We start from the raw sequence: 14,000 nt of genomic DNA, 5'->3' as shown, positions 1-14,000 counted from the left end.
ATGAATCAGTGAGACTTCCTCTGAGCAAGCAGCCAATATACAAGGCCCAGAAAAGGAGAGCTAATCGGAGAGGTAGTTGCAGGTGCGGCAAAGAGGCTTAATACAGAACAGTTATCCTTGTTATTCCAGTTTCTACTGTAGGTAGAGACTTTTACTGAGATGCATAAAGCAATAAAGGATGGAATCTATTATCCTGAAAGGACAAGAGATGCACAAGATGCAAGAGCATCCACGATAAACACAAGTAGCAGCATCAATTCAGATAACGCTGCAATTAACTAAACTGATGACAAACTCTCAGGGAGGTTTTACCATCATGCAGTATCAGTTTCTCCACAGAACTTGATACTGATGCTGAAAGTGCTAAAAATAAAAGTGTTAGACAACACAGAGAAGACTATCACAACAAAAACACTATCCCAGAGCCAGACTGATCTGAGGACAAACTATGAGACAGCTCTACAGCATTCACAGATGGTCATATGCAAAAGTCTGAAACCTTCCCAGTCTCTGGACTATTGGAGGGTATCGCACCTGAATCAGAAGCGGACTCCTACAGTGGAGGAATCTCAAGCTGGTTTCTTTGCATTATCTTTTTCTATCAGAAACAGCTTCAGAAAAACCTTACTTCTACACTCCTGGTAGGATCTCTGCTTTGAATGACGCTTCTTTAAACAGCGCAGGTATTTCCTATCTAACACTGGGAGACACACTTGTCACATAGGAAAGATTTAAGAACTACAGACCTTTTCTCAGTCATTTGCCCTATATTTCTGTTTCAAAGCAATAAAAAAAGTGTCTTGATGTAAAAGGCAAAGAGACTACATAAAACCTACTTAAATCCTAGTTTAACATTAAAAAATAAAAGAAAACAGAACAACTACAGCTTAAACCTATTATTAACTACAGGAAGATAAAAAAAAAAACCTGTGGACAATGGCTTATTAACACTGGTGCCAAGAGGAACCAAGTAGCATTTGGGGCCACTCTGTTCTTTATACTCCCAGTATGGGGGGGATGAGGATGTGCACAGTACCAGTACAGCCTCAAAGGAGACAGCTAAAGACCTCCCAGACACATATATATATATAAATATAGATGTGTGTATAACCCTCACTGGCAATGGGATCCACATGTACACAAATTCAAAGAACATCTGCAATATGTTCATTTTTCCTGTATTTTTTTCTTAATATACACGTAAAAGAGGGATATGTAATGTTTAGAGCCAAGAGTTAATTATTCTTTTCTGTATGTATATTATTTTATACACACCTCACCATTACATCGATTGAAAGCTATATGACATGAGATGAAAGAGAATCATGCAACCAGCAAGGCAGAGCCCTTCAGAGTTTTCTCCAGGTGAGTAACAATCCTGACCTTGGATTTGCTCTGCCTTAGCTTTGTGCTCCCTTACGGCAAGCTGAAGATGTTTGCAGGCTTTCTCCAGCCGCCTTTTCAAATCCTGGCACACAATCTCCTTTTTTTCAAGCTCTTGGCAGCAGCATTCAGAGCAAAAATCTTCATGAGACCAAAGGTTCCTTTTCTTACATTTCTGATCTGCAACAGCAATTACTACAAGTTATACATCACCCATGGGACCAAGAAGAATCAAACTCAACCTTACCATTTCCAGTGCTCTACTTCGATATTCTTTCTTTCAGTAGGAAGGCAAACAGCATGCTAGTCTAATTAAAAGAATCACAAGAGGCTGGATCCCAGATACTATTGCACATTCTATAACTATCAAGTCTTTGAGCCCTCACAGCCTCAATACACTCATATTTGCAATACTTTGAGTCTTGAGAGAGGTCTCAGCATAGACAGTGATATGAGATTTGCACATTGAACTTTTTTTTAAATAAAAGCCAAACGGGGGCTTTTGGAATCATCTGCAGAAGAGACACTCCCAGCTGGGAAGGCTCACATGCAGCTGAGTCTAGTTAAGCTAAGATATTTACAAAGACTGGGCTACTTCCAGGAGAGCAACGGCTGCTCTCTGCAGCCAGGACAGGGAGCTCTAGAGACAGAAGAGCTGCATTGCTTGTATTGTTTTGTGTTTAATAGATGGTTTGTTATTTTGGTGTTGAAGGAATTCAAGCCACATTATAGGCACAAGGCCAAGACTCTCTTGGGTTTTGTTGCTTTATGTTTTTTTTGGTTGCATAAGAACTCAAACTAAACAGAAACCCCAAGAGAGATTTCTGTGCCTCCCATGAAGTTTTTCTCCAGCAAATGGAGCTACAAAAAAAAAAAAAAAAAAACCCACACACACACACCACCACACACACCCCAAACATACACCCGCAAAACACACATACACATATCACCACCCAACAATGACAAAACAAGTTTCTTGATTTAAAGAATCTGAAAAACTGCTGTCCCAGGTGAAGTATAATTCTTGACATGACAATGTCTTTTACATGAAGGTAGAATTCTTCATCTCATCTACTGTCAGGAACAAGTAATATTATTTGATCTTCAAAGCACTGGTTAAAACTATCCATTTTTGAGATAGTTTGGATCATATCCTACACAGCACGCTCAACATGGGCCTGCTTACTCGTTAGTTGCCAAACACAGAAGGTATTAGCATTCTTCTGTCCATAACCACCTAAGAGTATTTAAACTTTGCAGCACATACTGCAGCTATTCATTCCTGAAGAAGAGCTTTAACAAGTAGAAAGCTATTAACATTCATTACAAGTAAAGCTCTTAGAGTCTAGCATTAGATCAGTAATGCTAGAAATCAGTACCATGTGTCATGCAGTTTGGGCATTTCTAATATAGTAGAAGCTACTGCAACATTAAACAATGTTAACTTGGGAAAAACTACATCTTCCTCTGTCATTCATATATTCACTAATTAAACAAGTCTGCATTAGATTCAATAAATTATCAACTATTAAAGACTGCTATTAAACAAGTTTAACTGGATGATATATGATCTACCAGTTTAAATTAAAACAAAACTAGTACCTTTATCTGTTTCAGTTTCCTGTGAAGATAGCTGTCTTCTTAGCCTTCTTCGTATTTCTACTTGGTGTCCAACACTGTATACAGAAGGTCTTGCCATGTCCCCAGTTTCTCCTTCACCACTTTGCACATAGGAGCATGTTTTTTCATTTACCTTACTCAGCAGCTCTTCATATTTCTGCAATTGAACACACTGGCTGAAAACCCAATACATAGCAAAGTGTTCAAAACTAACTTAAATGTAAAAACAAGTCAACCTGAGTGGCCTAATTAGTTTTAGTAAGTGTATCTTAAAATTTGTCATAGAACTGTAGATAGCAGCTTGAATTGCGAGAGCAATCTCTATTCTAACATGCAAAAGTTGTACCTGGTATAATTCAATGCAATAGTAGTTCCTGGTTATCCTGAGGGTTTTACTTTGGAAGTGTCAATTGCCCTTAATAGCACACAACCAAACAGTGTCTTTAAAAAAAATAAATAAGCTTCAACTATTCAAAGGCATATCCAGCAGAAAAAGGGGTTGTACTCATTTACCGAGTTGCTGCACAAACACGGCTAGTAGAGGGACAGGAAAGTCATCAAGAGAAATAATGTCACTTTTCTTTATTGTTATGGCAACATAATAGAAGACATTACTAAGGACGGACATTAGAAGAAGGACTCTACCATGCAGACACTTCAAACGTAGTTCAAGCCAATCAACATTTTGAAGTTCAACTGCATATTAACAACTGTTTACCAAGAGGCACACACATCTTCTGCAAAAGATGCACCACGCATAAGCAAGAAGTTCTGATTCTTTTTTAAATATCTTAAATTGCTCACTACCCCTAGGAAACTGGATAATAGCGTCATGAGAAGTCAATTCATACTCACTTCTACTACTAACCCCTGCCCTTTTCTTGAAAAATAAGACAGTTTCTTTTTCTGTCCTATTCTTGGATAATTCCACAACTGCTGAATGTTGGTTATCAATGGCATATCCAGTGGGACCCTTCCCACAATCAAAAACTTACTGCAAGCATAAGCATTGCAAAAGAGGAATCTGTCAAACGGATTCTGTCAAACAGGAAAAACAAAGAGGAGCTTTTGAACAAAATTCTACTTAGTCCTAAACGCCTCTAAAAGATAAGCAGGATGGTTTTGCTCATTTGGACAGGCACATAAAAAAGTATTTCCTATAAGCACAATAAAATTAAGATGATTACACCTGAGATAAAACAATTTGTCAATTATTTAGTTCCGTTACAGATCATTTGCAAAAAGTTTAGTATTTTCACCTTTATTTATATCAGAACTAAAAAAAGAAGAAACGTGATCCATGGTCACTATGCTATCACCTCAGTGGAATATTACAGACTGCTAGATTACTCCCAACAAGGCTATTAAAAGTCTTCCCCCTGAAGGGCCCAGCAGAGCACACAGATATGAGAACCATCCACCATGGTTTACTCCATTTGGCATGTTCATTTTATCGCCATTTACTTTGGTAAAAACACATTCCAGGATAAATATCTTCACTAAATATTGGAATCAGTCCAAACCAAGTCTCTTAAGAACAATAAGGAACAGAAAATTGATGTCTAATGAAGGCATAATGACTGATACTTTGTAGAGAAGTTAACAAGCTTCGTGCATAGACTAATCATTAGGCCCAGTACTTCACAATGATTTTATATTAGTGTAATTTTACTGACTCCAAAGGAATGGATCACGATCACAATCTGAAGATGAAATGTTATTTCACCATTTTATCTCTAAGCCGGAATTCTATGGCTCACAGCCATGTTCACTTATTTAGTTTTTTGTGTTCTGTTGCAATTAGGAAAAAATATTAGGCATTTTATTTTGGCTCTAAAAATTTTACATTGATATCAATAACATGCTGTTTGTAACTAAACATTTTGCACAGTGAGGAGATATACCATGTTTTAGGGGGTTCTTTCTTTAAAAGACTCAGCACCTTATTAGTAGGCTGCAGCTAATCTGTTTTTAAAAGGTGTGTGTCTAACACTTGTTAAATACACAGAAGAGCTAACAAATTTAGCATGCAAGTGTGTATTGACCAAAATCCTTACCACACAACTTGAGCAAATATTTCAGTTTGTCACTTGCGTACAACTTAGTGTGTGTGGTGGGGGAATATTTAGCAGTAACTCAGAGCCTTAATAAGCATGGTTTTCTGTCACTTCCATCATCATAAGCTTTGGTAAATGATCCGTTTCAGACTAGATTTTTCTGCTTTTAGATTAGATTTGCTTTTACCTTAACCTACCTTGATGGCAATTAAGACAACCAGCTAAAAGAATGTCATTCCATCCCTATGGATGCATTAACTATTAGAACACTGGTATCAGACCAGTGCTATACAATGGTCAGCACAGCTCAAGGGTGTACTTCTACATATCCACATAGGCTGGCCTGGCAGCTACTAATAAAGGTCTTAATTACAGAACTTCCCATCCAAGAGATCACAAGGAGTTCCTAACAGGCTCTCAAACTTAAGGTGGCAGACTGAGCACATTAGTGACCTGTGGTATTAGAAATAGTGATTTCTAATCTGATTTTCTCTAGCTTAAGTTTCAATAATGTCAAAGCTACACCTATCTTCTTTCTTTTCACTTGTTAAAGGTAGATTTAGCTTTCTTTGACAGTTCTAAAGGACTGTTCATTAATGAAACCAAATGTAGGACTTATTCTCAGGATGATATGCATATTTTTAATTAGGAGAAAATAATATGGAGACCTTTGTCTGATTTCCCAAATCCCTCTTCTGGTTGATAGCTATAATTTACAGAAACATTACCTCTTTCCATTCTTGCTCAGCTTTTTCCAGGACTGTGTAAACTGTACTTCTGTAAGCCTTCTGCAGGCAAGCCTTTAGTTTCTCTTTGCATTCGTGATTTAATTGAACAGGAGTGCTGCAACACTTATCCTTCCAAGAAGGCTCGTTATCTGTGCAGTTAACTAGTTCTTCATGGATTTCTCTTAACAAGCATTCAAGTTCAGACAGAGTCTTCTCCTCATATTGATTAATTTCATCCTGAAGTCTTTTTGTTTGCTGAGCCTCCCATTCTCGCTGCTTTTGGTCTAGTAACATCTTTATTTCTGCTTCTTTCTGGATAGAGAGGTCATTTTTCTGCTTTACAAGATCTTCCTTTGCTGTTGCAAGTACCTCCTTAATTTTGTTTCTATGATCATCTAAAAATGAACGATAGTCTCTTTCATTTTGCTCTTGGATCTGGAGGATTTCTTCTTGCTTTTCTTTGTTCCACTGAGCACGGGCTTTTGCTACTTCTGCTTTGATAGTTGCAGGGATTTCTTCCTTCTTTAGCTCCAATTCCTTTCTGAGAGAAAGTACCTTTTCTTCAAGTTCTTTCATTCTTGGTCCAGATTTCTCTATATTCTCCAATTCTTTCTTCCATTTCTCTTCAGCAGCTGAGAGAACCAGAGCTAACTGGTGGATATAACAGAGAGAGCTCATTAACAAATATACAGTTCATTTTAAAGCATAATGTACTACATAACTAACTGCATCAAGAGCTAAGAAACAGCTGAATACTACCACCATATATTAAGCCATTTGATAAGCTGTTACCATACATTCCATTGTACTGTTGAATAAGATAAGCCTAGCAACCTTTCCCATAACCCTCCACCCTTCTGCAGTGTAACTTCATAATACAGAGAGGCTATAAAACCAGATGTTGTCATTCATTCAAGGCCACAAAATCCCTTCAGCTAGAAGAGACTGCAGCTTCCTATGGAGACCCTTGAGAACGATGCGAGATACCGATGTTTTTGGCAAAGAATGAATGTTTATCTGGTCACAATAAACTTCCGCTTGACTGAAAGACCAAGTTGGCCCTGCTTTGGAGGGATGCTTGAATCATAACTACAAGATGTCCCTTCTAACCTAAGTTATTCTGTGGTTCTGTGACTGACTTGAAGCAATCTGACAGGAAACTAAGCATGCCCCCTTTAACAAGAACACGTGCATTATGTTCTTTAACAGATTGGCTTGTTATGATCTGACACAGAAGGGCCACAGAATATCAATATCCTACCTTAGATGTTGATAACCTGAACAGAACATTCCATTAGTTTATATGGGGTACAGTTATAACCTCTCCACTCAACAAGTCGTCTTAGTTTTATCTCACATTATATTTTTTGTACCTACTCAACTACAAACTTACTTGGTTCTGGATTACCAGCTGATTCACTCTGCACTAGAAATTACATTTTTATCATTTATCTCTCACAAGTATTGAATCATTTGCAATCTTTCAGAAGTGATTTTCAAATTATTTCATAAAAACCATAATCCTACAGTCAAAAAATCCTCAATGCCCAAGGACACTAGAAACATGCCGCCTTAATGATGCCCCACTTCTGTTTGTAAAGGCTCTCTGGTTGTATACAAGATTCAGAAAACTGAATGGTGCAGCAATATAACATAGTAAAACATAACACAAGTATTTTGGGCTACCTGCTTTGCTACAGCCTCTTTGTGTTCCCTTTCCCATTTCTCTTGTTCTGCCTTTAGATTTATTTTATACTCTTTGAGGTCTGTTAATTCTTGCAGCCACCTAGCATGAGCTTGGGTTAAAGCTGCATCTACCTATAAACAGAGAGGAGAAGCTACTTCAGTCATCACCCTTGAAAACAATTCCATTACTTAAACACAGCAGTGAAAGAAGAAAAGAGATCAGTTTGGACTGCCTGTGTTTATAGAAATTAAAAGAATCAGACTTGCTGCATCTGCTGCATTTCTTCTCATCACCAAAATGATACTCATCACCAGTATTAAACCATGTTTTTCTTAATAAAATCATATAAACTATAAGTCAGTTTTGCTCAGTTCTGTTCAAAATTCCTGCAAAATTTGACCAACTATGTCAGGTGTGAAAAAATAATAGCTAGAAAAACACAAGCTTATATGCTACTGCTTCTTCAGAAGATCACAGGTACAAATTACTCAGGAACAGTTAAGGTGACAGTGCTTAAAGCGTATCTAGACCTGTTCAGCATATTTGTACAGGTCAGCTTCATCGGCTCCAGGCAGACAGAACAGTGATTTGTTACCTGGCTGGCAAGATTTTTATGGTATTTATTTTCCAGTGCTATTTCAAGTTCTTTTAAGGCCTCTTCAGAGGCTATCTTTTCTTTCAGTGCCTTCTGGAGCTGCAGCTTCTGGTCCTCAACAATCCTTGCTAACTCTTTAGATGACGTTTCATCCGTAAATGTTACTTGCTCAGTTTGGCTGCTGCTGTCATTAAAGTCAACTAAAATTCTTCTTGTTTCTTCCAATCTACTTTGCCATTCTTTTTCTATTTTTGCAATGACTTGCTCTTTATTCTATGGAAGAAAACATTTTTTTCAGAAATCACCCCAATATTTAAATAGTTAAATTTTCACCATCATTTAACAACAAAAAAATTCCATACTGAAGAAACTCAGTTTACACCAACAATCCTCCCTGAAAGAAGGGGAGCAAAACCATGTTCAGAAGACAATGTGTTTCTTCCACCCAAGCCAGGTATCTACATTTCTGAAGAAAAATAAAATTCAACTTTGAGACATTTCTTACTAGGTCCTATTATGCTTGGTCCTTCCTTCCTCCTGCCAATTACACTTCTGACTATATGCTTAGTAAAAAATGAATGCTTTTGTTTTTCTACACCACAGCTTTAGCCAATGGGATGGGAAATACACAAAGGAGTTTTATATGACCTTGGAATGAAATAAAATAGAAAGTGCAACCATTTACTCAGACACTAAGTTGAAACACTTTAGCAGGTTATTAGCTGGGAGTATAAGACATCTCTTCAGTGTGTGTAATGCCTACTCACTTCAGAGGCTCCTAAAACAACAGATCCTTAACAACCATTTCAAATGGCAGAATAATAATTTATAAGTGTATGCATATACAAGTTTTCCTTCTGAAAAAAGGAACTTCAAATCCCCCGGTATAAGCTCCACACCTCTTTCTCTTCCTTCTCCCAGTGGACTTTGGCTAATGCAACTTCATTTTCAACCTGCTGTTTAATATAAACTTCTTTTTCTTTCAGCCACTGGTTCTTTGCTGCAATGATAGAATTGTTGTACTTTGCTTCGAGCTCAGTCCTCAGATGGTTGAGTAAGTCTTCTTTCTCTTCTAGTAGCTGTTTCTTAAGCTAGGCAAAAGAAAAAAAACGAACAACAACAAAAAGCATAAAAGGAACATTAGTCTGGACTCACTTCTGTAACAGCATTCAGTTCCCCAAGGCATAATAGTAAACTGCTCTGGAACAAACTGATTAGAATGGATTAAGATATTTGATTAACTCCCCAGAGCCTGTGCACTGATCTTACCAATGACATCCAGACAAGAGATTTAGCTCTCTTATTAAGAGGTGCTTTAAGGCACAATATCTGAACTACTTACAGTAAGTTATGCCAAAATAAATAGGCTTAGTCGGCATCTTTACTTCCAGCATATTTTAAGCTGCATCTTTTTACTGTACGTCCTTAGCAAGACAGCTGACCTATTTAAGTCATTTCACATCGATATCTTTGGAAAAACAAAGCAAGTTTTTAATAAATTGAATTTACTGCATTGATTTATTACTTAATAATATTTTCAGATTAGAGTTTTCAATAATGAGATGACAACTTCTATGATCACTAAGTGTTTTTCAGAAAAGTCTCACAAATGTAAAAATTCACATTGCTGACTCAGCACTGTAAAAAGTCATAATTATGATTTTAGAAACATCACTATGTGAAAATAAGTAGCTATTGGGAGGGGTTACTTCTGCTATATTTTAAACCATAAGACATAGCAGCGGGTTAAATTAACAACCAATATAGGTCACACTTTAAATTTCGGATATAACTGCACAGCTTCCAAATATCTTCCCGCAACAATTATTAAATTAAGTACATTTCTGGATATAACATCTTAAAAAGAAAACAGTCTGAAGTGATACAATTTATAGGTATTTTCATTAGTACCTTCTCTTCTTTCAGCTGTTGTTCTTCCTCAAATTTTTGTCTTAAAGTACCTTCCAAGGTATCCTTCTCACCACAGACTGTTATATAACATTCCTTCACTGCAGTCATCTCTCTGTTCAGCTCCTCTATGTCAGCCCTTCAGAGCACATTTATTATCAGTTATTTAGTCTTTACATTCAGAGGACAGTAAGCCTTTTTATTTTTTGTAAAAAGTAACTAGCATTGAGTGCTAGATAGGAAATGCAAAAGTTTCAGTAAAAGTGGGGGGGGAAAAAAGCCTTACTTGAACTGTGATATTGTTTCTTCATAAGTTTGAATAAGCTGCTGTTTTTCTGCAGCGTATCTCTCCATGAGGTCTTTCTCAAACTGGGCTTTTGTATCCTCATGATGTTGCTGATACAGTCTCTCACACCTACGATTCGGAGAGAAGAAAATACTACTTTGGTTTCCTTTTTAATAAGTTTTGTCTTCTTAAGTAAAACTATAGTGTTAATGCTGCTCTCCCTAAAGATAGCTGGTGCAAAAATACACACACACACACAGAGGATAAAAGTTAGCAAATGGAACTCAGAGCTCACCAGCTTACCTGTCAATGGCTTCTTGTTTATCCTGATCAAAATCTTGAATCATCTGTCTCATCTGACAACACAGATCCTTATTTGAATTTTTCAGTTTTTCCTCATTTGATTTCAGGTCTTCAATAGTCAGAGTATGTTTCTAGACAAAAGTAAATTAATAGAAGGATTTTAAAGAAACTTTAACTACAGATTTTGGCACAATTTTATTGGTCAATTTTATCTTCTTTTCTTTAGGAATATACAGCATTTCAACCTCACCTCAACTTCTTGCATCAAAGTTTCATTAGCCTTTCTGAGTCTCATAACCTCTTCCTTAAGATTATCAGAAACAGATGGACTAGCCACTAAAGTATCATTCAGATTTTTCACAGGCTAAAATAAAACAAAGTTAAAATGAGATCTTTTAAGGTATACCTGCTTTAGAAGTTGATGCTTTAAAAAAAGTTTCTACTGTTTAATAAATATTTCACTCACAAAAGAAAGAAGAAAATGATTGCACTGCACTATACAAATAGTATCACTGTTACTCTGGATGAATTCTTGAAATTCATAGGATTCTGAAGTTTCAAAGAAGCGCACACTCACTATCCTGTTTGCCAGCTGAATGGCAGCTACCATCCAATTGAGAGCACACACTTTTTAAGCATGTTCTTTCCCTAATCCACATCAAGGTCACAATTTATGGATTGCAAGAGCAGACATTACAAGTTTGTCCAATTTGTAGAAGGATTTTAAAATACTGGGGTGAAGATGGAGGAAACACGGAGGAGATCCTTCAGTGATCAAATTACATAGTGAAATACATCAGAATGTAATTTGTTTAATGTTCCATGTTTAACCTAATACTACCAGCTTTCTCACAGAAGTTATGAGGTCTTTTTGACCTTATAGTCAATGTCAAATGTTGGTTTGGTTCACTTAAATCTAGTGCACTTCCACAACAGTTTTGTTTTGGTTTTGTTTTTTAAAAAAAAAAAAAACACAGTAAAAGCTGTAAAAGAACAAACCTCTGAGGCTTTTGATGCTTTTTCTGCTTTCAGCAATTGCTCACATTCCTCTAATGCCTTCTGGCAATCTTTAAGATCATTTTGTAATTGAGTAATCTGGTTTCTCTTCATTTTATTACTGCTCAATAAGCGTTCCAGTTCACCTTTTAATTCCACGATGATTTCATCTTTAGAAAGTTCTTTATCCGGGTCTCTATTTTGTATTGCACTAGTAGGGAAGACACAACCAGTTCAGTTTTATAAAAATAAAAAAAAGCAACTAAAAATAAGCTACACAAATACAGATCTCTGAAAGGTAGCTGTAGCAAAAGAAAAGTAACTAGTGTTACCAGCAATACAGTGGTTCAAGTACAAGAGATAGGAGTAAAAAGAATGAGAGAAATTAAAACAAAGTTGAATGTTTTATCATCATGTTGTAATTAATAAGTAGAAAAGTATTTTTTTCATTCTGCTATTTCAGTACAAGATTAGTTCTTACATTATGTGAAGTGTTTTGAAACAGCTCTTGATCGGTTGTATTAAAAGACAGCTTTAGAGTTAAGTAACTAAGCAGAATCATTTGAGCAAAAAGGTACCCATGCATATATCCATACAATCAACATGAAGACCACGCATTTCTGCGGGCAAAAAAAGATATGGTTGCCTTTTACTGAGACATGAAGTTGCTGTCCACATACAGATTGAGTGCCCAAGTACATTACTATGTTCTCTGCAACGCGTTCCAGATTTTACCCATATGGAGTAAGCTACAGTTAAGCAGGGTTCAAGTTTTCTTGGAACACGAGCAAGTTTCCCATGCTGTGCAACACTGTTTTAGGCATAATAAGAGAAATTCTCCATTACTTTGTTGCACCTATGAAATGCTTTCTACCTTATTCTGATGCTAACTGATACAAAAGCTTTATTAGAGGTTTTGTTTTTTAGAGCAAACTTTTGGCTTAGTAAAAAGATGCCTCTACTTCATTTTACTATACCCCTTCCCTCAAAAACACCATGAAAGAAGGAAAAAAAAAAAAAAAAAAAAAACACAACTCACACCCAAGGAAAAGCAATACCGGCCCTATAAAATCTGAAGATTTGTTAACTAGCAATTAAGCATTTCAAATTATGATATTCAGTTTCCTGTTTCCCAGATCACCTGACAATACATGCAGTATTTCCAATATTTATAAGTATTTATACATTGACCCTATAAAGCCATCTTTTACTTACAAATCGGATGTTATGCATTGCTTATATAACTTCCTGGGGGCTTTAGATTTTGCTTTGAATAAGAATCGTTCAATACCTGCAGAATCTTGATTTTTTCCAGTTGATTTTTTTAATTCCCAAATCTGCATAAGATTCACTCAGGTTTGTATGCAGCTCTCCACCTGTGTCATTCAGAAATACTCCAAGCTTGGCAGCAGATTCATACAGAGTTATTTCTTCCTTCAGTTCCATTAATTCTTCCTTAAAGGAAGAAATAGAAATAAGTTACACTGAGCAGAGAAACTCCAAGCAAACAAATCAGGCCCAACGATAAGCCAGACATATAGTGCCCTTATTTCTGAACACTAAGCACATTTATTGAAATATTCTAGCATTGGTTTAATTCTACAATATACAATTTTGTTACACTATAATTTTTGATACAAGTTAATTGGAGAATGTTTTCTATCGTTTAATATTTTCTATCGTTTTTCTTCTAGATTACTTAATATCATAAGTATGATTTCTTTTGCTCTTACTACTACTTCTCCTGATACTGTTGTCATCTATTTCACTATACAAAAAAAAAGTATATGTTATATGTGAAAACAGACTATTAATCTAGTACTTATTAGGAGTCGTTGCTTCCAAGTTGACAGATTTACACAAGTCAAATACCTGAACTATACTGTAAACATGGACTTCCAACCATATTTCACAGAGGAATCCTTAGCATTCCCTCTTGCTGGTTAAAGGTAGATTTCAGAACATAGTGTTTCTAATTATTGCTGTAGCCTAGTTATGAGATTCCTGATCATGTCTACCCACAGCACGTGTAAATTTACATTTTTCTTGTTCCATAAGCAGACTGGTAGATGTAAGATATCCAGTTTGTGCTACTAATATATATGCATATAATATATATTTTCAAATAAAAAGTCCAACATGCAATACTGGGAGATGAAGGAGCAGATAATCCTCTACTGAAGTGATACATGCCGTTTCCCACAACAGACAAATAGACATTTCGACCCACCAACCTCTAACCGTAACGCCCCTCTCTAAAATCAAAATGGTAATATATTTAATAAAATGAATTGACCTGCAAAGCCTTGTTCATGTTATTGCTTATCACGTTTGCAGACTGAACTTGTTGCAATTGAAGCCGTAACTGATTTGTCTCCTGTATCGAGCCTATTTCAGGGAGGAAAGGGTGGGGAGAGAAAAAGAGAGAGAGAGAGAG

At 36.3% G+C, this 14,000-nt stretch overlaps 1 protein-coding gene across 8 annotated transcripts in view; it reads right to left on the bottom strand.

The window, feature by feature from the left end:
• CEP152 (centrosomal protein 152) overlaps window positions 1-14,000 on the bottom strand; it is a 34,993-nt gene that overhangs the window by 6,069 nt on the left and 14,924 nt on the right. For 4 of the 8 annotated variants that reach the window (XM_068958554.1, XM_068958555.1, XM_068958553.1 and 1 more), the window contains 13 exons: window positions 13,860-13,951; window positions 12,855-13,018; window positions 11,567-11,774; window positions 10,818-10,931; window positions 10,568-10,698; window positions 10,265-10,393; window positions 9,982-10,117; window positions 8,970-9,161; window positions 8,071-8,343; window positions 7,475-7,606; window positions 5,789-6,439; window positions 2,986-3,160; window positions 1,384-1,563 (listed from right to left, as the gene is read on the bottom strand). In XM_068958554.1, coding sequence (XP_068814655.1) covers window positions 1,384-1,563; window positions 2,986-3,160; window positions 5,789-6,439; window positions 7,475-7,606; window positions 8,071-8,343; window positions 8,970-9,161; window positions 9,982-10,117; window positions 10,265-10,393; window positions 10,568-10,698; window positions 10,818-10,931; window positions 11,567-11,774; window positions 12,855-13,018; window positions 13,860-13,951 — 2,577 coding nt within the window. The remainder of the gene's footprint in view (window positions 1-1,383; window positions 1,564-2,985; window positions 3,161-5,788; window positions 6,440-7,474; window positions 7,607-8,070; window positions 8,344-8,969; window positions 9,162-9,981; window positions 10,118-10,264; window positions 10,394-10,567; window positions 10,699-10,817; window positions 10,932-11,566; window positions 11,775-12,854; window positions 13,019-13,859; window positions 13,952-14,000) is intronic. The other 4 variants (XM_068958557.1, XM_068958556.1, XM_068958559.1 and 1 more) reach the window with 2 other exon arrangements.

Source organism: Struthio camelus, chromosome 12 (assembly GCF_040807025.1).
Source record: "Struthio camelus isolate bStrCam1 chromosome 12, bStrCam1.hap1, whole genome shotgun sequence".
NCBI classification, from domain to species: domain Eukaryota; kingdom Metazoa; phylum Chordata; class Aves; order Struthioniformes; family Struthionidae; genus Struthio; species Struthio camelus.
This window is presented reverse-complemented; position numbering and strand designations above follow the sequence as displayed.